Source organism: Desmodus rotundus, chromosome 3 (genome assembly GCF_022682495.2).
Source record: "Desmodus rotundus isolate HL8 chromosome 3, HLdesRot8A.1, whole genome shotgun sequence".
Taxonomy (NCBI): Eukaryota; Metazoa; Chordata; class Mammalia; order Chiroptera; family Phyllostomidae; genus Desmodus; species Desmodus rotundus.
Window position 1 is genome coordinate 121,319,481 of NC_071389.1, and position 26,819 is coordinate 121,346,299.

The following is a 26,819-nucleotide window of genomic DNA, read 5'->3' on the forward strand; positions in this document are numbered from 1 at the left end:
ACATCTGCACATCTATTTCATAGCGATGTGATGGATTTTCCACTGTGGCAGGGCCTCGTTATTACTTTTCTCTTACTGCCCCGCACCCCCAGACCTCCAGCCTCACCCTGTCACTAAGTTTCTTTGTTTTTTTTTTGTTTTTAAGAAAGGATATGCTTGTGGTGAGAAGCGTGTGTTCATAGTGGTGTTGTAGCTATTAGTTCTGGTGTGTGCAGGCATTACTTTCTCTGTGGAATAGATGATAACATCAGTTTCCATCAGATTTGGTTACCATGTGACTTTTATAAAAGTTCTATTTTCCACTGGCTTTTACTTTTAATCTGAGCTATGTGTTTTTTTCTTTCTTCTTTTTTTTTTTTTTGGTAGATATCCTCAATTTATTGGGGATTAATTTACTGGCAGATAGCTTCAATTTATTCAGCTGTAAATCTGTAGGAAAGGTTCAAAAACAAACCCATAATATTTAGGTGGGGTTTTTTTTCTTGTGATTTGAGGCAATTTTATGGTTATGTGCCTGTTTGCAGAACCCAAAGCTATCTCCTCCACCCTTTCTTTCTCTCTTGATATTATTATTCCTCAAATCACAAGTACCCACAGTCCCAGGGGACCCAGTCCTTCCGTGTTCACGGACTCAGGTCCCAGCTCTTCTTCAGGAGTGATGATGTAACACAGCGCTGTTACAGTGTTACACCTTGGCCCCTAGGTGGGACTTCCAATGAATCTTCACAGTTCGCTTGGACAGTTTATTCTCTTTGAAGCTTCATGCTCAGTAAAATGAGTCTGTGACCTCATTCTCTAAGGCTGATATTATATGTAAAATAAATTCATTTTAAATGACTTCTAGCATTAGGCAAAGCACCATGCTGAGTATGTTATCCTAAGTTCAGAAATATGCATGTTTGGGGATAATACTAAATAATGACATTTCAGGATATAAAAATTAAAATAATTGTTTTAAATAGAACTGGAAATATATTATTACGATAAAGTGAAGACAGTTGTGTGCTTTGGAAAATCTGTTGAAAAGTTCAATTTAACTAAAAAATGCACTCTCCCAGAATTGTACTTTTAGAAGATTCTGTGTTCTTTTTCTAAATCTTAATTGTGTTTTTTTCCATTGCCATGTATCCTTATACCTCCTCCCCCTCAGCCAGTCAGCGCACTGTGGCCCGTGTCCATGAGCCCTTTTCCCTCTTTGCTCCACCCTGCCAGCCCCTGCAGTCCCGTAGCTGTCACCTGCTCTCCATCTATGAGTCTGTCCCCATCTTCCTTGTTACACAGTGTTCTCCAAGATATTGCATTATTAATATTTTAGTCAAGTGTTAAGTTTAGTGCTGCTACTATGTGCTATGACTATCTTTATGTATTTATTAGTTAAGGAAAGTGACATTCACGGATTTGTGTTTGTTTAGTTTTAGTTTTTGCTTTGGCTCTCGTTCCAGCAATGCTCTTGGCAACAGTGGTGCTGCTTCTGCCTGAAACGTGGGGTTTTTAAAGCAAATAATTTCTTCCATTATATTCCCCAGTACAACTTATTTCTTGCAAATGTTTTAGCTGTTGTATCCAACCCTTAACTTACATAATTTTTCCTACAGTATGTTAGTCAAAATTCTTTTCCTAAACGTAGAAGTATGTACTTTACGAGATTTCTGGCAATGAATTTTGAATGGAAAAATACCAGAATATACTGAAAGTCTTTGTCTTTTCCTCCTGCCTCTCCCCCTCCTGGTGCCATTTCTCACACCAGGGTGGGAGACTTGGATCCGACCACCATTACTAGTATTTACTCTTTCCCCTCTCCTTCTAATCTACCTGGCACAGGAGCAGCTGGAGTGCTGGTGGGCTGGACATGGAGACTCTGGCCAACCAGCTTGTTAGAGTAGAAAGGCCAGTACCTGTGGAATCAGTTTTTCTCTGACCATAATTCTACAGATCCCAAGTGAGTGAATCCTGGCAGGAGTAGAAAGCCAGAGTGCTAACCACAGATGAACTCGATTTCTGTAGAAGCTGAGCACAGGGTGGTGAACCTTGTAGAACCCTGTACAAGGTTCCGTAGAACCTGTGCTATCATGTGGAAGGAAGTGATTCAGCCTAAGTCAGGGGCTGGCTCAACAGACGTGGTTCATTCATTTCTCAAATGCGAACGTGCTGGGCACTAGGTTGAAGCAGCGGGTTGGGGGGAAGTATGTGTATAGATTATAATGGTAAACCGAAGCCATCATGGAGATTTACGTTGTACAGTAAGAGTGAATTTGGGGCATTTGACTAAATCGGGAGTGTGGGCAAGGTGCAATTAGAGAAAGTTTTTTCCTGAAAAAGACATTTGAGCTGACATCTAAAACCTTGCTCTTCAAAATATGGTCCATGAACGGTTTATTTGGGTATCACCTGAGAGCTTATTAGAGATGCAGAGTCTCAGGTGCTGCCCTAGACCTATTGAATCAGACTCTGCATTTTAGTAAGATCACCAGGGAATTGGTGCACACTGAAGTTTGGGAAGTGCTGACCGAAGTCTCAGTAGGAGTTGAGCTGAGAGGGTGAGGAGTGCTGGAGGGTCCTGGGCAGGGGGAGCTGGGTGTGCAAAGACTGTGTCTTCCAGGGGACATGGTATGCTCTAGGGACCCAGAAAAGTTCTAGAGCCCAGGGATTAGGGTGAGGAGAGAATATGGTATCGCAGCAACCAAGAAAGGAGTGTTTCAAGAGGATAGGAGGATGGGAGTAGTCAACATTGCTGAGAGCTAGGAAAAAGATTAAAAAATGATGAATTTAGCAAAGATTTTTGGTTACCTGCTAAAGAGCTTTTTTGATGGACTAATGCAGGTGTAAGCCAGTATGAAATGGGTTGAACAATGAGTGGAGGGGGAGAGGAACTAAAAGAGGTTATTATTTCTTTTATTCGGTACATTTGCTGAGTATCTTTACATGCCAAGCAATTATAATGTATACAGATGAAAGATGAAGCCCAGTAATAGTGATCCATGTGTAAGTTGCTATGGGAGCACATCAGTGGAGTAGTTAAATACGGAGTGTGCGTGTGTGCGCAGTATGTGTGCACAAGAAAATTAGGGCAGGGTATAGAAAATCTGATCAGAAGTAGCTGCCCAATAGGGGCAGCTTTACACTGCTTCTTTAAGAATATGCCTGATAATGTGCAGAACAAGGACAGAGCTTAGCACGGGCAAAGGAAGAGGGGATGGTGTGAGGGGATGGTGCGTTCAGGGGCCCTGGACATTTCTGGTTGGCTGCAGCATTGAGTGGGATTGAGGGATAGCAAGAGATGAGGCAGGAGGGAAGAGATGACAGTGGATCATGAATGACTTTGAATGCTATTTGAAGGTGTTTGGATTCACCTTAAGAATTTTAGGAGAACCAGTGAAGGATGGGAGGCATGAGAGTGACAGGAGGAAATTTGAGTTTCAGAGCAGTTACTCTGGAACTGTGATACGGGGGGTGGGGGTAGACGGAGGTGAGACTGGAGGCAGGGCACATCAGGAGGCAGCGGTAGCAGTGACCCCACTAGAAGTGAGGAGTGCCTGCCTGATCTTGAGCAGCAGTAGCAGAGCAAATGCAGAGGAGACCAGTCCATGAGATGCTGAAGAGAGAGTGTACAAAGTTCTGTTGGCTGATTGGACATGGGAGGAGAGAGAGGAGCCTAAAATATCTCCCAAATTTGGGGCTTCTGAGTAGATAATGGCACTGTTTACCTGTATATAAAAGAGGTCGGGCTTTGGGTGTGGAGCATCCAGTCCAGAAATAAAGATTTGAGAATCTTTCATTGATCCGTCAATCCATGAGTTTCCACAAGGTGATCTGTAAACTGCAGCTCGTTGGAAATGTAGTAATGATTATGATAAACAGATGATCTGCATTAATCTCATCTCATCAGGTTTAGAAGGTTGTTTATTTGAATAATGCTGGGTACTTGGTAAATACTGTGATTGAAGTATGAAGCAAATAAAAGTGGTTACATTTGGTCCTAGATGGTGTGGCTCAGTAGGTTGGAGCATTGCCCCACAAGCTGAAAGGTTGTGTGTTCAGTCCCCCGTCGGGGCGTCTGTGGAAACAACCAGTGGATGTTTCTCCCTCACATCGATGTTTCTGTCGTCTCTGCCTCCCTCTCTCTCTAATAGCAATGAAAAAGTGTCCTGTGAGGATTAAAAAACCTTTCTAAATGACTACATTAATGTCTGTACATAGCAGACATAGTGTTAGGCTTCTTTAAGAACTTCCTGCTAACTTGTGTGTGTGTGTGTGCTTAGATAAATTACCATGATTCTTGATCACTCTTTTTATGAAACTATTGATCCAGTTCTCATTCCCTTTGACTCACAGTATCTGTTGAATTTTATGGTAGTACTTGAATATTATTTCTCCTGGACCATTTTTCCACATGGTAATTGGTTTAAAAAAAACAATATAAACATAGTCATTATTTTTATTGTCTTTAGTTTCTGAGTTTTTTTAGTCAGCAAAATAAAGAGGAAAAAACCTACACTTTTCTGCATACAAAAATGTAGGAAAGAAAAATATAGTATCACTATCAAATAGTATACTATTATCATAGTATCTTATTTTCAGTTATTTATAATTAAGTCTCTGTTATTGATTTTCTATTTATAAGCTCTTCTTTCTGGAGATTCTCTGCCATAATTTTTCAAATGTCCAGTTGTATAATCTTTATCAAGGGGTTGAATAACTTAGATGAGATTCATAGATTTAAGTGCTTGATATTACATTGGCATCCTATATGATTATTAGAATACCATTTTTCATCCATTAAAATGATAGGACCAGAATTTTTAAGTAGATGTTGAGTCTTTGCCTATTATGTACTTTTAAAAAGTATTATATACATTTTTCAGTCAGTTGCCTGAAAACAGGAACCTGTTTTGGATGTGTTCAACAGTTATTTTCATTTTAAATGTATAGTCAGCATATATATATTCATTTACTAGTTAACATTTATTTAATATGGCCGATTTATTTATTTATTGAACTGCCACTTGCCCTTAAATAGCTTATTATTTAATTTGAGAAATCAGACATAGGTAGGGAGTTTTTTTAAATTCTTAGAATATTATGAATACAGAAATATCTAATTCAACACATTTTATTAATTTACTTTGAGTCCCTTACACATAGAGGTTGCTGAGCATGTTGTCAACTGTCTGAAAGAAGGTAAGCTTTGGCTTCTGCATTCTAGAAAGATGCAATTTATATTTAGTGGCCTTGGAGGAGGACATAATATGATGATACTGATGATGATAGGTAATTGAATACAAACTATAGATTGAACACTTTACCTACATTCTTATAACAAACTTATAATGTAGCTTAGAATTATTTTCTTCATTTTATAGATGAGGAAGTTAAACTTAGAGAGGCAAGTAATTTGTCCAAGGCACACAGTTAATACAGGCAAGAGATAGGATTAAACTCAAGTCATGTGACTTGATGTGCCTTTCACATTACCACCATATTATATGATGGCATGAATAACTGTGTGATATCACAAATAGCAGAAATGCAGTGAAAAATTGGTAATTGCCTTAAAAAGCAACATTGAATTTTTATAGAGATTTAAATGTGGCAAATTACATGTACTTGGGGAAGATGAAAAAACACTTCATTATTTTGAAAATGCAAATTGAAGTCAACTAATATAATGTACACTGTGTATACTGAGGTCAAATACAAAGCTTTCACTCTCTGTCTTATGAATGACTTAATGAATAATAAATAGAAGGGTGGTTCTCAGTATGCAGCTATGAATAGACATTGCTGTTATAGTCACAGTTACCATTAATCTTACTAGAATATTCACATTCTTCTAGGTGGTGACTGGGACAATAAATATATATGCCCTCTAAAAGCTGCTCCATAAAGCATGCTAGTTTTCTGAATGTAGCTTTGTTAAATGAGATTGAATCTTTGCCTTAAAATCCCTTCTTCATGTCATTAAAACAAATACAATAAGGAAGCTAAAATCTTATTCATGTAAGCAAAGCATGATTTACTTTGTGTGTATAATTTAAAAGAATTATCTCATGACTTTTAACATTCAGCTTACTTCATTTGAATTTGGCATTTGAAGAGTTTTCAGCAACAGAAAATAGGGTCTGTAAGAAAGGCCAAAGAATGGCATTAGTTATCTCGGGGAATAAGCAAGCCCTGGAAATACTTTTTCAGAAATGCTAACTATAGTACTTCTGATTCTGTGATAATTTTATGCTTCATAAAAAGAGCAAGGGTAGTTCTTTGAAGACGTAATCTGGCCAGTTGCTTTGATTGGCTGGCTGTGTGTGTCTGTGGCTGTGACACTGACGCAGGGGCGGCATGTGCGCTTCGGGAGCACACACACGAAGATGGAAATGGTACAGAGAGTACTCGGGGCCTCCATGTGAGGGAAACATGAAGTGTATAAAATATTTCGTGGTGTTTGGTTCCATAATTGTAGATAGGGAAGCTCAATGCCGTAAAGATACTTGATTTCCCCAAATAAATCTACAGATTCAAGGCATTTCCACTAACATTCCAGAATGAATTTTAATCAAAACGAAAGAGTTAATTCTAAACCTTATATGGAAGAGCAAAGGGCCAAAAATAGCCAGGACAATTTTTAAGAAATTTGAAGGTTGAGGACATGTAAACTCTACATGTGAGCGTGGTACAGGGATGCACAAATAGCCCACGATGGAGAGCACGTGAGCAGGCCCACCCAGGTACAGACGGTCGGTGTGCAAGAGGCCTGGCTTTGCAGACCCATGAGGGTGTTCGTCACTGAATGAACTGTTGAGAAACTGTTGCTGGGACAACATTCCAGCTCTGTGGGAAAAAATAAAATTATGTTCCTACTTTTACCCACAAGTAAAATCAATACCAGATAGGTTAAAAATTTAAATAAGAAAAACAATAGTTTAAAAGTTCTAAAAGAATATATTTATGTCTTCTGATAATCAAAGACTGCTTAAACAACATGTGAAATGTATAAATAATAAAGAAAAAGCTTACAAATTTGACTACCTTTAGAACAAAAACTTATGTTAATGAAAAATAAAATAGAAGTGAAGACAAACCATAGAGTAGGAGATGTATTACTAGGTAACAATATCCGGAATATGTAAACAATTCTTAATATACATTAGAAAAAAGAGAAGTAGACCAATTAAAAAGTGGACAGGTGATTAACAGAATTATCAATATTCACATAAAATATGCTCAAGCTGCCAGAAATCAAGGAAATGCACAATGAAATTAAAACCATGAGATGCCATTTCCTGTCCATAATTTTGTTAAAATGTAAAATGTCTAACAATCAAATGTTGACTTTGTAGAAAAAGGGAGATCTTCTTCTACTTATAGAAGAACAAGTTGACTCAACCATTTTGGACACTATCTAGTATAACTGTGACCTAACAACTGTTCCACTCCAGGGAAACTCTCATCCCTGTAGATGGGAGATCCAAGAATGCTTGCAATAGCATTCAGTACTACTTAACGGAGGGGGCACGCAAATTGTGGAATAGTCAGTCAGTCAATAGAATACTGTTTGGCAGTGAAAATAAATGAAGTAGAATTACCTTCATCACTATAGACAAGTAAAAGTGTTGATTAACAACAACAACAAAAAAACCCCAAAAGGATCTAATATAATACTGTTTTATGTGAAGTTGTAAAGCATGTAAAAACAATATTTTTGTCTTAGCTACATGTGTGATGAAAGTAGAGGGACACAGATCGTAGTGGTATGTGCCATGTTTAAGCTGGAGGTATCCTGTACAAGGGGAAGAGAAGAGGTTGATCAGAAAAGGGTATACTTTATTTCTTAGGATGGGGGATCGGGTTGCTTTATTATGCTTTATACCTTTTCACTGAATTTTTAAAAGTATAGTTGAAACTTAAGTCAGTTGTTATTAGATAAAAAAGGGTTACTGATCCATTCAATGGTAAGTGTTGGAGTGAGGTTGCTTTTCTCATTCACTCATGTTATTCATTTCACTTGCTTGCTGTTGTGCGTGGAAAGAAGGGGCGGCTTTCTGAGAGGGACGCATATGGCCCTGTGGAGACACGTGTGGTCGAAAGCAAACCAAATGTGGCTTTCCAGGCTGAACTTTCATTTTTTCCCATTGTGTAATACTTACTTGAATACAAATATTATTTTAAAAATACATCAGTAAATAATATAAATTGTTACTTGCCTCAGAATTTAATTCACACACACATACACCTTTTTTCAGCAAAGAGTGAAGTATAACTATAAATAGTGGTTTATTTCCATCCTAGTCATTTCAGCACATTGCATAAATTATTCGTGTTGAATTCTACATAAGAGAGATAATAAGAATGAATCCCTTACTCTATAGCCCTTGAAGTCTAACAATGGATTCACAAGAGAAGTAATAGCTATTTGTTTTTCCTTTTGAATTTACAGAACGTCTTGTTGTTACACTTGTCTAGACTATGGGGAATAACATATACCTGTAACATCTTTAAATTAAATGAACACACAAGAGAGAGCTCTAACTCTGTTTCACTGATTACCTACTCCGTCTGCCACTCAGCCCCATGACTCCGGTCAGAACTTCCTCACTGATTAAGGTGTGTCGGACGCACTGCACTATTGTAGACCCCAGCACAGGGCATTTTAGGGGACGGGTCTCCTTTTAAGGAATTTGTAGTTTATGTTTGCTTGATTGAATAATAAGTGAGACACAGAAAAACATTTTTGTACAGATTTTATTTGTCCTTGTATCCTACCCATTCATGGCTTTGAAATTAATAAGCTTCTGGAAGATAAGAATAAAGATTAAACACAAAGATAGACAGTAGATTTGTGACCTCCTGTCTTTTTCCAAGGGGACTGAATTAATCATTTAGGGATTCTTGTTGATAGCTGCGTAGGAGTGTGTTTTTCAGGCCTCTGACAAAAATGAAATTTCCAGTTGGTTTGAAGAATAATCAAAGCTTTCTGTAAAACTTTACCCCTAAAGCCTGAAGGCTCTCTCTTTGAAAAACAGATGCATGTTTTCTCCCAAGGGACAGACAGAAGGCTTTCTTGGTTCAGCAAACTTAGTTTGGAAGACACACATTTCACATGACATTCTCAGATTTTATCCTAGAAAACTTTTAAATCAGTCAGGCTTGATCAGATGAGTATGTTCTTACAGTGTGGCGATATACAAGATAGGAGAGATGTGATTTCTCCTTCAGGATCATCCACAGCCTTTTCTTCCTAGGAATTTTAGAACTGGAGATTAATCCTGTGTTGTGGGCCTGTGACAGCCCGATATGGGTGACTGTAGCTCTTTTTCCTGTTTCCCTGATTTGTCCATCCCCTTCTTGGTTAACACTGGCTTTTGATCTCAAGGAAAGACCCAAAGATAGAGCAAGACTCTGAGTCACTTCTGAAACACAGACATCCTCCCTCTGTCAAGATTTTCAGATGAACTTGGTGACTGTCTGAATCCTTCGCGCTGATGGTAAACTCAGTGTAAAGCCTCCCACTCTTTGGCCACACTTCCTCTAGTCCTCCGATTTTGGTAATTCATCAACCCAGAAAGGCTTCCGATTCATTGAGCTTCCTGCCTTTTCACAGCCCACCTCCTTAGTCTCTCTCCTTTCTGTGGCTTAGATTCTCTAGTTCATTAGTACAGCCATACTTTTGCCCTTTCTTCTGCTCTTGTAAAACTTCAATCTGGTTAAATCTGTTTCTCTGCCTAGTCTATGCCCACACCCAAATGACTGCATTTGACTACACAGCCACGCTGACTGATGTCATCTTACATTTATTTACCCAAAGCTTCAGGGCACTCGGCACTGCCTAGCCAGCCCATTCACCTATTGCGGTAGCAGTCACCGCCTCACTGTCTTGTGACATCAGTGCTCTCTTTCTACTCTCTTCCCATCAGCGCACATCTGTAATGTATTTCCCATCCTTAAAAAGGGGAACTTCATTTGAGCCCTCATCCCTTTCTAGCTTCTCTAATGCTCTGCTCCCCTTTATAGTCAAATCCCCCCAAGAGATGCCCATATTCAGTCCTCATATCTTCAATTTCCACTTCTCTAATTAGCTTCAATTAAGCTCTTGTCCCCCCCATTCTACTCATGCCAAGGCCCTAGTGATTCCTCTAACTCAGCCTTTCTGTAGTGCTTGGGCCTGGTGATTACTTCTTCTTCCTGAAACTCTTTTCTCACGTGGCTCTTGGGCCACTTCCCCTCCCATCTTACAAGCACTAGCCACTCTTCCTGCTCCTTCTCTTCCTGCCTTCTAAAGTGTTCGCAACTCTTCTCTTGTTTGGCATGGACCCATGACTGTAAATGTTTATATGCCAAGCACCCCAACTCCAACAGAACAGAAACTCCTATACTTGGGACCTTTCCAGACGTTGCCCTGTGTACAGGCTATTCATCTGTATCTTTTATAAAAACAAATGCTTATATTTGAATAACTTTCCACAACCTCACCACTGAAATCTCAAATCATGTATTTCCAAATGCGCTCATGACCTTGCCCCTTGAAGCCTAACGAGGCATTTCAAATTTAATGTGCCCAAAACTTATTCTCTGTCTGCCATTAAAAAATGTATCCTTGATGGACCTACATCTTAATGTAACACCTTACTGAGATTTATTTTTCTTTATAACCTTTGTCACTACCCAACATTACATCTCATATTTATATATTTATTTTTCTACTCACTCACTGGAGTATAACCTACGTCAGCAGGATCTCTTTGTGTATTCATTCCTTGTAGTAGGCAGAATAACGGCCCGTGAAGATGTCCATGTGGTCATCCCCCGGAATCTCTGCATGCTTCCTTGTATGACGAAAGGGACCTGGCACATGTGATAAAGTTAAGGGCCTTGAGCTAGGGAGACTATCCTGGATTATCCATGTGGACCCAATGCAATCACAAGTGTCCTCATAAGGGAAATAGGGAGGCAGAGGAAGTAGAGGAGCTAGGAGAATGGAAGCCGAGATTGGAGTGATACACCCATGAGCCACGGAGTGTGGATCGCCTCTAAAAGCTGGAAAAGGCGAGGAGCAGATTCCCTCCTAGAGCCTTCTGAAGGAGCACAGCTCTGTCAGCGCCTTCATTTTAGCCATAAAACCTACTTGGGATTTTTGACCTTCAACACTTAAAGAGAATACGTTTGGGTTGTTTGAAGCCATTAGACTTGTATTGTGTTACAGCAGTAACAGGAAGCTAATACAATTCGGAGTCTCGGGCACCTAGAGTTTTCCTGGCATGTAGATGCTTATTGTTTGAAGAGTGCTATGTCTTCATTATTTTAAATTCCATATAGAGATTATTGAAGTTTCTAATTCCTGTTTTAAATGTTACCATTAAAAATAAATGATCCATTTTTTCCTCTGAAAAATGATGTTTGCTTTTATTCTTGTCAAGGCAAAAAATATTTTTTGTTATACTAGTCTACTTCGGATAGTCATTTTATAAGTCTGTGTGTGTGTGGTAATTTAGAAATCTCAGAATGTCAGGAATGGAAAGGACTTTTAAGGGCACTCAGTTGAATTTCTTGATCTAATGTTTGTGTATTTCTCACAATATCCCTGACAAGTGACGATCCCAAGTCTATTTTAGGGCCTTCAGTGCTGGGAAGCTCGCGTTAGCCGGAGAGGTCAAGACCACTTCTGGATAGGCTTTTCTGACTGTTGTCTGCTTTGTTCCCCACTTACAGAGTTAACCCCAAACTAGAAGTGTTAGTTATAAGCCAACACGGACTGACTTAAACCCATTTATTAAAGATATGTCAGAAATTTAAGTCACTGATTATCGTCACATGTGAAATGCCTACTTTGCATTCACATTGGTCAGAACATCCTTACATTCCTCCATCAGAAACCATCACTTGTAGGGGGTGAAAACCAAGAAGTGATTTGCAGTGATAAACCTTGCATTGCTCCCCCATTGTGCCTCTGTGGAGGCATTTAAGACAGTAATTTTTAATAGAAAATGATACTGATTTCACCGTGGGCTTATACTTCTTTCCAAATACTGTCAAATTACTAACATTTATATTTTGTGAATGACTCAGCTGATATAGAACAGTCAGTTGAATTTAGTTCAACAAATGTTGAGCCCTTTGACTCCTGCCCTGTGAGATAAGAGAGTGTACCTTATAATCTACTAGGGAACATAGACATGTAAGCACAAGTACAGAGAGGAGTTACAAACGCTCCACCCGTGGCACGAACAAAGACTTCAGAGAGGGAAGTGGCAACAGTGATTAGTTCTGACATGCCAGCCCAGACAGCGGGAGGCTGGGGAGGGGAGTGGGAGGAGAAGACAGGAAGAAAGAAAATAAATGTAATTTATGAACTCGCATGTAATTGAGCACCACGGAATCTTGAATGGCCCGTTGTTAATTGTATAAATAGTAATAGTTTACATGTGTGGACCTTGATTACACTGTTGGGTGGTTAATGTCCTAATAAAAATGTGCTTTCAAATGCCACAATTTTCACTTTTTTTTTTTTAAAGGAGTTACCCTTTTTAAAAATATATTTATTTATTTATTTTTAGACAGAGGGGAAGGAAGGGAGAAAGAGAGGGAGAGAAACATCAATGTGTGGTTGACTCTCACACGCCGCACGTCCCACACCAGGGAACTTGGCCCACAACTCAGGCATGTGCCCTGACTGGGAATTGAACTGATGACCCTTTGGTTCACAGGTCAGCCAGCGCTCAATGCGCTGAGCTACACCAGCCAGGGTAATTTTCACTTTCTACTGATGCATTAAAAGAATTTTTTCTCTAATGTAAGTGACATATGAAAAATTATGCATTAAAATTAACCATGGCATTTAAACAACCTGTCAAGAGTCATTTGTCCGCAGAATGTGACAGGTTTTATACCTGGCTCTTAGGATTATCAGTGGTTTGCATCAGTCAACTCTGTATTTTTTATACTATTTATATGTTCAGATGGAAAATGAAGCTTTTTAACCTCTGAAGATAAGAATTTCTTAGCCACTTTGGTTCATTCCTGCATTTGGGGAAGCTGCACTTTCCGTCTTTGAGATGTCAGGCATGGGCTCACCTAAGACCTGAGGGGTGGTGACTGTCTTGCCACCCTTTTGGAACAAGTGGGTCCCTGGCGAACTGTAAGTTTCATGAAGGAAGCTACCACATTTGACTTGTTCTTTGCTGTAGCTCTAATGCCTGATTGGAGGCCTTTGTTGAGTAAATCAATGAATGAAGTATTGTTACCCCCCTGCCCTTCATGTGTCAGCAGTAAAAGTAACAGATCAGGGAGCACGGTGTGATTTCCTCCTTCTATGGACTACTGAAGCATTTGTTCTTTTCCACAGTCTCTCGTCTGTCTGCTTGTGTTTCTTGTTCATTCAGCAGCGCATTCAGCGTGCCAGGAGGCACTGCCAGGGATCTCAGCCTTGCTCAGGGAGTCCTCCAGAGCAGACATCTAATACTGGTATATGTTTCGGATGATGTTAGTATTCAGTAAGCATTCACCCCAAAAATGAATATTAGCAACTTTGAAATAGGAGAGGACCTCACCGAACTGAGAGCAGGAGATACCGAAGCCTCATTTGCTAGATTCCTAATCATAGTCCAGAATCTTAAATATATCGTAAATCTTTTCCCTTCTCAGTCATTTTTTGTTGTTGTTTTTTATAAATGAGTGCATTGAAACTTCCCCAAGTTCTGCATCTCACTCTTCCCTGTACAAACAGGATGCAAAGGCAGGGCTGGTTGGCGAGAAAGAATCTCCTAATGTCTAGATTCCAAAGCCTTTGAGAGACGGAAAGACAGATGTGTCAGTCGGCTAATGTTGTGGGATGAAGAACCAGCACTTTTTCCTCTCTCTGCCCCCACCTTGCCCCTTTTTACATCTCTGCGTGTCATTGAATATTCAGGTACTTGTTGCTGGTCACAACAAAACCCTCACTAAGGTGTATTGAAACTTAGACTCTGGTCTTAAATCTTTTCTCTGCCTGATGGCCCTTTCTTCACTAACCACCTGGTCTGCATGCCCCCCAGGTTCAATGACTGACTTGTTAATTAGGTTCTGGCCTTTCCAGAAATGACAAACTGATTAAAAATTTAAACACAAACTTCTGTGATGCATATAGTTGGATTTTTGTTGGTTTTCTTAGTAGCTTTAGTGAGCTATAATTCACATAAAATGAAATTGACCCTTTTAAGGTGTACAATTCAATGATTTTTAGTATATTCCCAAAACTGTGTACCCATCACCACTATCTAATTTTCGAGTATTTCACCACTCCACAAAGAAGTTTAGAACGTTTTTATCACCCCCATACCTATTACCAGTCTCTCCCCATTCTTCCCTCTCCCCAGCCCTGTAACTGCTCTCGCAGTCTGTCTCCCTATACGTGTCTATTCTGACCATTTCATGTGCATAGAATCACACCACATGTAGCCTTTGTGTGTGGCTTCTGTAACCCAGCCCAATGTTTTCAAGATCATCCATGCGGTAGCGTGTATCAGTACTTCAGTCCTTTTTGTGAGTAACTCGTCCATTGTACAGACACCACATTTTGCTTATCCACTTCTTCTCACAGCATTGGGGTGCACATGGTTGTGTCCATTCATTTTCTGTGCTATTATGAATAATGCTGCTGTGACATTCATGGACAATTCTGCATGGGTGTATGTTTTCATTTCTCTCAGGCATATACCAAGGCGTGGAATTGCAAGATCATCTGGTGATTCTATTTTTAACCTTTTGAGGAACTACCAAACTGCACCTTTATAGTCCTACCAGCAGTGCATTCGCATTGCAATTTCTCTGCATCTTTCCTAACACTTATATTCTGTTCTTTTTATTTTAGTCATGCTACTAAGTATGAAGTGGGATCTCATTGTAATTCTGGTTTGCGTTTTCCTAATGATGATGAGCATCTTTTTATGTGCTGTTGGCCACTTGTGTAACTTCTTTGGAAAGGTGTCTATTCAAATCATTTGACCATTTTTTAATTGGGTTATTTGTCTTTATCTTCGAATTGTAAGTGTTCTTTATATGTTCTTCATGCAAGTCTCTAATCAAATATATAATTTGCAAATATTTTCTCCCATTCTGTGGGTATTTCCCCAATTTTCTTGTTGGTATATTTTGAAGCACAAAAGTTTTTAATTTTGATAAAGTCCAAGTTTATTTGTTTGTTTGTTTGTTTGTTATGTGTACTTTCGGTGTTCTATAGAAGCCTCTGTCTAATCCAGAATCCGGAAAATTTACTTTTGTGTTTTCTTTTAAGATTTTTACAGTTTTCTTCTTTTTTTAAGATTATTTACTTATCATTATTTTTATTTTTAGAGAAAGGAAGGGAGGGAGAAAGAGTGGGAGAAACATCAATGTACGGTTGCTTCTCGTGCACCCCCTACTGGGGACCTGGCCCACAACCCAGGCATGTGCCCTGACTGGGAATCGAACTGGCGACCCTTTGGTTCACAGGCCAGTACTCAATCCACTGAGCCACACCAGCCAGGGCAGATTTCTAGTTTTCTTACATAAAAGGCTATGATCCAGTTTGAGTTAATTTTGTATGTGGTGTGAGGTAGGGGCGCAAATCCATTCTTTTGAATTAAGATATCCAGTTTTCCCAGCACCATTTGTTGAAAAGACGGTGCTTTTCCTATTAAATTATCTTGGCAACTTTGTCAAAAATCAAATGACTGTAAATGGAAGGGTTTATTCGTAGACTCTGAATTCTGTTCATTGATGTGTATGTCTATCTTTATGCCAGGGCCACACTGTCTTGACTACTTCAGTTTTGTAAGTTTTGAAATTAGGAAGTGCGGACTCTCCAGCTTTGTTCTTCAGGACCCTTTTGGCTTGTCTGGGTTCCTGGTATTTTCATGTGAATTTTTAGATCAGCTCGTCAATTTCTTTGAAAAAGGCAGCTGGGATTTTGATAGGGAGGGGATTCATCCATATATGTTAATTTGGGCAGTACTGCAATCTTAACAATGTGCAGTCTTGTGGTTCATGAGCATGGGGTGTGGAGGTCTTTCCATCTATTCAGATCTTCTCCGGTTTCTTTCAGTGGTGGTTTGCAGTTTTCAGTGTACACGTCTTGCACTTCTTTTGTTAAATGTATCTCTAAGTATTTTATGCTTTTTGATGCTATTGTAAGTGGAATTCTTTTCTTAATTTTATTTTCAGAGTGTTCGCTGCCATATAGTTGGAGGTTTTTGTTTGATTTTTATTTTATTATGGTAAAATATACACAACATAAAATTTAACATTTCAATCATTATTAGGTATCCAGTTCACTGGCATTATGGAAGTATTCACGATGCTGTGTAACCATTCGCGGTATCTATTTTAAGAACTTCTTCATCATCCCAAGTAGAAACTCTGTGCCCAGCAAGCAGTAGGTACATCACTCTGTGTTCCCCTCCTCCCAGCTCATAGTAACCTCTACTCTACTTCCTGCCTCTGAATTTGCCTATTTTAGGTATGACGTGTATGGAGAATTCTACAGTATTTTCTTTCGGCTTATTTCACTTAGTGTAATGTTTTCAAGGTTCATCCATGTTGTAGCAAGTATCAGAATTCTACTTATTTTTATGGCTAAGTAGTAGTCCATTGTTCATATTTTTTGTTTATATATTTATCTGTTGATGGAGCTTGGGTCATTTTCAGCTTCTGGCTGTTTTGAGTAATGTCGCTACTAACATGGCTGCACGAGTATCTGTTCAAGTCCCTGCTCTCAGTTGTTTAGACGTGCACGTAGGAACGGGACTGCTAGATCTAACGTAATTCTATGTTTAGCTTTTTGAGGAACAGCGAAACCTTCTACAGGAGCTGCAGCATTTTATACTCCTACCAGCAATGCATGTGGGTTTCAGTTTCTCCACATCTCACCAACACTTGGTATTTTCCACTTTTTAAAAGTAATAATCACCTTAATGGGCGTGGTACTGTTTTTAGATTAAGAATGAAAAGTGCATCTCACAATCTTTTTATGGTAGAACAGCTACTCCCTCAGACAGATACATGCAAAGTGTAGTTCATGGGGGGAAAAAAAGTCAAGAAAACTGTGTATGTTCTGTATTTATTATTAGCTTTATTTTCCTCTTATACTTGTAATTTCCATACTTTGTCGTAGTTGAGGATAAACAATTAAAGGAAAGCTGGGCTTTTAGAAGGAGAATATTGAAAACTTTTATATTTATATATATATATATATATATATCATTTTAAAGTTTGGAAAATCCAATGCTTTCTATCTTTTCTATGATGTTGAAGACAACAGAAACTATTGTTAGAACCCTACCACACAAGGGCGAAGAGATGGACAGGTATTTCTTGAATCCTTCTCTAATGTCATCAGAATGTTCACCAACAACCTTGAAAAAGAAAGCAGAAGACATGAGCGACATCCCTTCTGAGAGTCAAAGAAGCATACCGCTGGCCGTGACTGATGCCTTGGAGCACATCATGGAGCAGCTCAGCGTTCTGACACAGGCGAGTCGGCACCCTGTGCGCTGGGAGGGAGGGCACACAGCAGCCCTGGTTCCAGCAGGCTGCAGAACTAGCAGAGCAGGGGAAACCGTTCTTTCTTAGAAAGGCAGGCTCCAGGTGGCAGTCGGTATAGCACGGCATGCTCTGCAGAGCTGCTCTAGGAGATCTTGTGGAAATCAGGTCAGAGCCCCTCCACGCCCCCACCCCCCAACATGCACAGGTCTCTATCTTGCATCCAGGGGCCAGAAGGGAGCAGTAGAGACTGTGAGGAGTAGTGGTGGCAGCTCTCCACGCGGTAAGTGTGTTTGATTCTGGGCAGTAAAGTTTTGCCATAAGAATTTTTGATGCATTCAGATGAGGACGTATCAACAACATATTTAGGGCCATAAAACAAATGTATTGGGATTAACTGTTGGGATTAGCATAACTGTTTCTGGTTAGAATGGCAATGTTTACAGTTCTTCATTCTGAAGATATTCTCACTATCTGATACATAACTTCCCTCATTCCAAAGCTGCTTACACTGATGCTGAGTTCTTCTGAAAGTGATGGACTTTGCATTTGCACTTTAGAGTCTTACGTAGTCCTTTGATGCCAGTGTACCTTTGCAAAGAAGGAATACCATGGATGTGTCCCAACTCTTGGTCAGGAGAGATAGATGTCATTTAGGGCAAGTGGGGAAGTGGGGAGGTGGTGGGTTGAAATTGATACACCTGGGAAAGGTTTCTCTTCCAGCTTTGCTGATTCAGTGTTTCTTTTGAAGTTTTCTGTTGTTCCTCATTGATATATAGACTGAGAATACCAGTATTCGTCAGAGCAGACATTGTCACGCTTACGCAGAAAGAGAGGCTATAATGTGACCTAGAGAGCGTCAATTACTTTCCCAGGTTAAACATTCCAACTTGAAATAACTTGCATAAAAATCATCTAATTCTGTTCTCACCCCTGGCTCTGCATTATGACCTGAACAGTTCAAACAGCCTACAGATGCCCTGTTCTCATCTCCAGAGAATTCATTACATCGGTCTGGCACCAGTCTTTCAGTCACCCCGCGTGATTTGGTGTGATGGCCAAGGTCCGCAGCCACCGAATACAGGGTGAAACGTCCAGCTTCGTGCCAAATGCAGTTTGGGTTTGCTTGTTTCCCTTCCTGCCATCCGTTCCTCAGCTAACCTGCTGCCTGCGATGGCCGGTCCTCGTGAGGACCTCTCCCACGTGAATCCTTCCCTCTTCACACTTTCAGCTTCACGACCCATTTCCTCTTATTTTTACCTAAGTCATGGGTAAATGAATCACTTTGAGCTTTACTGAATGTCTGATCTTTTCTCGTTAATACGTGAGTAGCCAACCGGCTTTCACGTATGAAAGTGGTTAAAAGCAGGCACGGCACACTTGCAAAATGGGAACAGCGAATCTGTGGGCAAGTACCGAGTACGATGAACACGCTGATTCACTTTGACTGCAGATGGCTGAACCTCTCACTCAGTGGCAGTGTTTATAACTCTTTACTGAACTATAATTAGAAATAAGTTAAAGTGAAATTATGTTTTAGATGGTAGATAAGTGGAGTCTACCAGTGTTAAAGGTATTGATAATATTCTTAACAGCTTTAGCAAGTGGAATTGTGATAATGTATGTGAAGTATCTGGCAAAGTGCTTGATGCATAGCAGGTGCACCAGAAATGGTAGAATAGCCCTGGCTGGTGTGGCTCAGTGGATTGAGCACTGGTCTGTGAACCAAAGGGTCACCAGTTCGATTCCCAGTCAGGGCACACGCCTAGGTTGCAGACCAGGTCCTGAGTAGGGGGTGCGCATGAAGCAACCACACATTGATGTTTCTCTCTCTCCCTTCCCCTCTGTCTATAAATAAATAAATAAATAAAATATATATTATTAACAAAAAAGAGAAAGAAATGGCAGAATACATTGCCAGCATCACTATTACTTTTAAATTGTCATGATCTATAGTATCAAATATGAAAGCAAAAGCTAATAAATAATGACAGTTTTAAAAAATTGGTTTCCTTCCAAGGATGATGGGGCATTATCTTGAAACTTGCTGATTAAAATAGCCAAACACTTGTTCAGCCTTTCCCCTATGAACACTTCCACTGGGTAAGCACATAGGAGATGAGAGAAATATCTCTTATTTATAAATTATACTACTTAACATACTTTTAATGATGGAACTAGAATATCATCATTTACAGTCCCCAAGAATTAATAGATCTTGGCACGGAGTGACTACTGACATCATGAAAAGAGAACAGGCAAACCTTACGGATGTGTCTTCTAATGGAAGAACAGACCGCCACTTACAGGCTTACCCGGGGCTCTAACCTAAGTTTCATCAGCCTTTGAATCCAGCTGCCCGCTGACAGAGTAAGGAGGGGGCAGAACAGGCTGCACCGCCCCTGCGTGTTCCGTTCCTCAAATTCGCACTGGCGCAAACTCTGCATTCAAATGGCCAGAGCCTGACCACGGACAACTTGTAAAGAAAAGAAAGGGAAGGGACAGGAGCCTATTGGGAAAAAAAAAAACAACTTTAAATGGCATATCAAATCTTGAAAATGGATAGGACAAAATTACAGCGTCTGGGGTGTCACCTGAAAGATAAAATTATAAATGCAAGAAGGTGATTACCGCCATGGTCAGCAGAGCAGCTCTCATGGGGGGAGCGGTTCTGCCCGGCAGTTGGAAGGGCACCGTGCCGTGGCTGGCACAGTGCTAGTTCTCGGCCTGGGCGCTGACGGTCAGAGTGTGTGTCTCATGGGAGTTCATTGTGGCACATGTTTTATGCAGCTTCTTGAGGTTGTTTTATTTTATAATAAAAGGTTTTTTAAGCTGTAAAAGATGGAAGATGAAGTCAATATCACAAAGGAAGCTGAATTCCCAAATTTCAGAGGAGCCGTGTGTGTATCTGTGTGGTCATGTACTCATTTATTAGCCGAAGGAGTGACACTAGCTAAGATTCATCGTAGCCCGTGTGCCAGCTAACTGAAGCGTTGTCCGTGCATCGTTTCGTCCAGCCTTCCTGGCAACCCCGAGAAGTGCTGCTGTCCTCTTTTGGGCGTGAGAACTGGTAGCAATTGTTACATTTTCCAAGTAAACTAGGTGTTCAGCTCTCTAGGATAGTACAGGTATGATCTGTCATAGACCGATTGTGATAGAATGACCAGTGATGACAGTGAAGTAGCACCTGGGCTGGGCATGGGACATTCTCCCGTGTCCCCTGCTCCCCACACGCCCATGTGGCTTGTGGCACCACCACTTACATTGCTGCACGCGGCCTCTTTCCTGGCACTGATGTTTTAGAGGGCCAGACATAAGAATTGTCCGCAGAGGTCTGTTCTTCTATTCTATTTCTCCTCAAATGCATCAGTTTCGTGGGGTTTTTTCCTTTTCTTCAAACTGCTTGACAGTGTTTTGCCCTGTGGTAGGGCCCAGAAGTAGAGCAAGTTCTGGGGCCCATTTTTGAGCCAACTTCCTGGCAAAAGGGTGGACATTCCAAATGTAAAAGGGATCTCCTCTGCAGGGATTATCATCATCATCCTCACCACCAGGTCACCAGCCACTGACTCTTTTGTCCTCCTTTTTGCAGACTGTTTCGATCTTGGAGCAGCGACTGACTTTGACGGAGGATAAGCTGAAAGACTGCCTTGAAAATCAGCAAAAGCTTTGCCACGCCATCCAACAGAAAAGCTAAGTGGAAGAGAGTGAGCAGAGGCGTGATGGTTGAGCACACGTGCACATACAGAGGAAGGCAGGGCAAGAGGCTCCGTGTGACACAACCATGTGCTGATCACCATGGCATTTCTTAAAAGGGTGACAACAGAATAAAAGGCAGGAAAAGACATAATTAAGGACGAATTTAAACACACAAATTGATGTCAAGAACTAATTCAAATCATTATCATTTACGATTGCAGTAATAAAGTGATAAGCATTCAAATGGCTCTATAATTTCCCCATATTATTTTAATGTCAGTTTTCATTTATAGACTAAATTCTACCAGGAAAGTGACCAAATCTCTGGGTTTCATTGTTAAATCATTTCAGATTAACCATGTTCATGCAATTTCTTAAAGCAATTAATGGATTTTTTTAGTGAGCACCTTTGGGGTAAAATAATTCACTTACCTCTAAAATAGCATTATATATGCAGAGAATGAGTTAATGATCTGTCTTGTATTTCTTTCAGTTCAAAGAAAATATTTATCCTTTCTTACCAATGCCTTGAAAAGATGACCTTACAAAAATTCCCAAAACACAACTTCCACAGCAAGAATACGTATGTTAATTAGCAACATTACAGGTATGACGTAGGCCATTGGGTTTCATTTAACGGATGGTGTGTACTGTTTACCCTGTGACCAACCTGGAAGAAAGTGAGGTTAAACATATGTGAAGCACACACCTTTTCTCTCATCAGTGAGTGCGCTGCATGATTCGAGTTGTATTCTAACCTGCGGTCCCAGTTTACAAAGGTTACGTTAACTCGGATTTCATTATGCTCTAAGCCAGAACGATGCAGTAACAATATTTCTAAGTATACACGCGTGTGTGTTCACATGCTTCAGAAATGCTGCGTAGGGTGAGTTTGGCAGCTGAATAATAGGTACTTAAAGAAAAACATTGACATCACTGTCTTCCTATTTTTTTTATAGAGTTTTGATTTGAAACTAAATGAAAATGAGCCAGGCATACTAAAAATCTTAGTAACAAGTTAAGAATTTTGTTTTATCTTAAGCAAAATAAGAGATTAAATTGAAGAAAAACATTAATTTTAGCTTGCTTTTCTGCCAACCTATGTCAAGGACAAGGCAGGTGTTGGTGTGAGAAGATGGGGGACATCTGTGACATCCGTAGGTGACACGGGCAAAGGGAAAATGAAGTCCCGTTTCTGTAGGGGTCTAGAAATTTTTCTCAAAGCAATTTCAGAAATTGCTTTGTGTCCGTGAGGTTGTTTTTTATATCTTGTGTTTCAAGTGCCTTTTTATATTATATAAGGTGTGAACTTCTAGGCATTTTCAAGAGTTTATACAAACTAAGTGGCATTGTATTTTTATAACCTCACTGAGAAGACTAAATAAATGAAATATCATAATGATTTTGCTTACTCTTTTTTATGCCTCAAACAATAAAGACATTTTACCTATTTTAAAAAGTTGTTTATTTTCTTTCTTTTTTTTTAATGATTGAAACCTGGAAATACTAAACTTGTTATTATCTAGCTGACTCAATTTTTATGTGCATAACAACCTCCTGGAAAACTTGTCAAAACGGTTTCCTGGGACCCATTCCCAGAGCTTATGATTCACTAGGTTGATGGGGCCCAATAATTTGCATCTCTAAGAAGCTCACTGGTGAGGCTGATGTTTGTTGGCCTGAGGCCCACACTTTAGAAACCATTGGACTAGCTCTAACCACTGCTTACAGCTTGATGTTGCCACATATTTTTAGGCATCACAAACCTTTATAAGTGATGATATAAATTAAAACGCCTTGAAACTTTTTCAAGAGAGTCATTTAATTTTCCCCATTGCTCCCCACCCCCACCATTTTTTAAAGCTTTTGCAGCTTCTCCTTGGTGTTTACCAGATTCCAGCTTCTCATCTGTCCTCACTTATACATTCAACTGCCCGACCAACATCTCCAACTGGGAAACCAGGGGCGTCTCTGAGTGCGTCCAGAAGTAAACTCTGCAGCCCTGCCGCCAGTCAGTTGCGCCCCTGGTCCTCCCGTCTCCATAAACATCAGCTCCCCTCCAGGTGCGCAGGCCGAAGACCTCGAAGTCATCCTCGACTCCCTTCTCTCACACCCCACATTCCATTCCTTCAGCAGACCTTGTCAGGACATGTGAAATACCCCCATCACTTCTGACCACCTACATCACCCACTATGGGTGCTCCCCTTCCCACTCCTTTTGGAACTGGCACCCCTTCCCCTTGAGTCACCCTCACTCACGACCTCTGGCCACAGCAGCCTCTTTGCTTCCCTTTGAAGGAGCAAACGGGCTCCCACCTGAGGGCATTCGTACTTGTCATGTCATTCCATCCCTGCTCACAGGCAGAGGGGCTCCCTTTAATGGCCCTGTGTGAATTAGTAACTCTCCTTCCACTCCCTGCATGTCTGATACAACACAGAGTGCAACACGATCGCATCTCTGCCTCTTCCACTCTGATCTGGCTTCTCAAAAAAGCAAGAACTGTCATTGTTGGATTCCCCACTTAGCACCTTGCCTCAGTCATAGGAGCTAAACAGGTGTTCTCAATAAATGAAAACCTTCATCTACTCAAGGGGCTTTAAAACATTGTCGTTCACTTCACTTAGAGACAAAAGGAGTAAAAGCTAGACTGAAAGGACTAGAAGAAATAACATTTCTATTTTAGATGCTTTAGATCTAAATTTAGATGTAAGTTTTAGATGCTTGATATATGGGACTGAATGGGCATTGCTCTGATCTGCTCTGTGTTGTATAGATCAGTGGTCATATGCACAGTCTTTAAAGTCGGAAAGACTTGGGTACAAATTCTGCCTGTGCTTTTCTCTAGTGGCGTGACTTAGGAAAGGTACTCACAAAGCTGAAGCTCCCTTAACTATAAAAGGTGAAAATAGTAATGTGAATTATGTTTGTGAAATGATTAATACAGTATCTATAACAGTTAAGTACTCAATAAATGTACCTATTAATCATTTTGTTTATGTAAACTGCATTTCTGAATAATATGATTTCAACTATAACTTATGGAAGAGATACAGGGACTGAACTAATCTTAAGTGGGATGGACAGAAAAAACGGGGGTCCTGTGGAAAGTAAGTTCATCACAGGGCGATCCGATCGTAAGTTCTGAACGGGGAGGTCTCAGTGGGCAGTCACACCACAGTCACGTAACTTCTCTGCCTGGCCCTGGCCCAGCAGCTCAGTCGGTTACAGTGTCATCCCCGTTTGCTGAGGTTGCAGGTCAGGGCACTTGGAATGCAGAAATAAGTGGAACGACAAATTGATGTCTGTCTGTCTCTCTTACTCTCTCAAAATAAATAAAAATTGAAAAATAAAGCTTATTTTTGCCTTAAGCCCTGTCGCTAGCTTCTGTGCGTCTAGGTTAACACGGCTTTGAAGTGCCCCCTTTTAGACCCCGCCTTCCAGTAGGTGCCCACCCACAAGAGCTTAACACTCTTGTAACCCAGTGCTGGTCTTGCTTTCTCCCACCGTCACGTCATCTTCCTTACATTCCCTCCTTAATTTCAGATTCATAGAAAACTGCAAAACTGTTATTCTTCAGAGCATTTGAGACCTTGCGCCCTGGCTTGTCATCAATTTTGACTCAAACTCATAAAAATTCTCTACCGGTTTGGAAAGTTCTTACCTCGACAGTAGTAACAGATGAAAGTGTGATATTTAATCAAAAATTAACATATTTTAAAAGTTCAACAATAATAATATATTTATGAGATTAGATTTTCATACACAGAAAACCTCAAGGTTCAGGCCAAATGCTGGCCATTGAGCGACTCCAGGGGAACTCAGCCTGAGAATGAAATTGCCATCATTATCCAAATACAGATGAGACAAGAACAGGAAGTGGGAGAAGGGCCTGAAATGTGCACCACCCTAGAACTCGTACTATCCCCTCTGACCGCGGGGAGAGCAGGTCTTATTTGTTTCCCGCCTGGGCAGTCCGGATCCTCACTTAACTTTTCATTCATATTTAGAACAAACTTCGAAGTTTATTATTCCCAAGGTGAATTCTATGCATCTGAAAGGACTGAGAGAAAAACAATCTGTTCCTGGTTAGCTGAGAGAAAAAAAAAAATTCTAATATTTGGAAGTATTGACAAATAATCATGCTCAACTCAATAACAAATTTAATTATAAAACAGATGGGTGTGTCCATAATATTCAAGTGGAATTATACCATCAATACATTGTATGCTTCATTTCTCCTGCTGCTTTATACAACGTTTCGCCTTAGCAAGTCATGAGGTTTTAATGTTATGCCCCAGAGTATTTATGAATGTACATTGAATCCAGGAACACAGTGTAATTGCCAGGTTGTCCTCTGTAAGCCCCAACTGTGACTCAGCCAAGTCACACAGCGGCAGCCTGGACTGACTAGTAAAATAGGTCAGTGGCTTGCCAAGAGGCGAAGGTTAAGGGGTAGGGGAGGTGTGCACAACTACTGTTTTCTCTACGTGGTGCATTTTCTTTTGGGCCCAATCTCAAAACTTATTTCTGTTAAAAATAAAGACTCTGATCTGAGATTTTTCTCATATTAAAGTAGATTTCACGACAAAAGCAGTGGGAGAGATAACTTGATCATCTAAAACTTTGAAGTTTATAAAGCAAAGTACCTGAATAAGAAAAATTGACAAGTGCAACACACAATTGGGAATATCAGAAGTTTGGAAGTAGAATTTAGTGAATCCATGTGATATAAACATATACAACATTAATAAGACAGATTTAACATATGTATGATCAAATATGCTTTTTTTTGCCCAAGTGTATTTTAAACAAAATTTACCGTGTTCTGGACCACATAAGTCATAAGTCTATACTCCATGTATCCAAAGAGTAAATAATAAAATCAGAAATAACAAAATTAAATGCTCAATCACATAGAATCATGGAAAAGAAAACTTAAAATCCACTAAGTGATTTTTTGGGCCAGAGACAAGCCCTCAAAATGTAGGGAAGAGCATTTTTAAATACAAATAGAAATGGACTATATCAAATTAAATGGGATGCAGTCAAAACAGTGACAGTATGAACCAAGCATCTTCCTTAAAATGTTAAGTGTGATCACAATAACGGAAAGGAAACTTCAACAAAGTTAAAATAAGAAACATGAAAAATAATTCCCCTTCGAAAATTATTTTTTAAATTTTACAATATTAATTTTATAAAGGAAGAAAGAGAGAAACAGATTTGTTGCATTCTTTGGTTGCTTCTTAATCTTGGCATTTCGGGATGATGTTCCAACCCACTGAGCTTCCTGGCCAAGGGCAAAAATTTTAAAGCTAACATTTAACCAAATAAAAAAAAAAACTTGTTTTACTTCAAGAGTAATTAATAAAAAAAAAAACCCTGGTTAACCTAGAATTCAGTCATTCGGGTTACCACTGAATATTTTTAAAGTAAATCTCAGCCACAAATCAGAACGTAAACATTTGAGAAACAAATCTAATAAAAATGGGATTTATGTCCTTGTTCATTTCAAGACTTTTTTAGTGGCTCTTGACTACCTACTAAGCAGCACTTTTTTATCCAGCCCTGTGTGGGCGGGTGAGCCTTGCTGAAGCTGCGTGACACAAAGTCTTCCTGTCCCCTAATCCTTCTGTAG

At 39.9% G+C, this 26,819-nt stretch overlaps 1 protein-coding gene across 8 annotated transcripts in view; it reads left to right on the plus strand.

The window, feature by feature from the left end:
* Window positions 1-22,639, plus strand: part of POC1B (POC1 centriolar protein B) — a 106,829-nt gene extending 84,190 nt beyond the window's left edge. For 6 of the 8 annotated variants that reach the window (XM_024571733.4, XM_071220995.1, XM_071220998.1 and 3 more), the window contains 2 exons: window positions 17,257-17,475; window positions 21,074-22,639. In XM_024571733.4, the coding sequence (XP_024427501.2) occupies window positions 17,257-17,475; window positions 21,074-21,178 (324 nt within the window). In that variant the 3' untranslated portion in view covers window positions 21,179-22,639. Of the gene's footprint in view, window positions 1-16,265; window positions 16,383-17,256; window positions 17,476-21,073 lie in introns of those variants that run through there. The other 2 variants (XM_045204098.3, XM_024571838.4) reach the window with 2 other exon arrangements.
* Window positions 22,640-26,819: the final 4,180 nt, after the last annotated feature.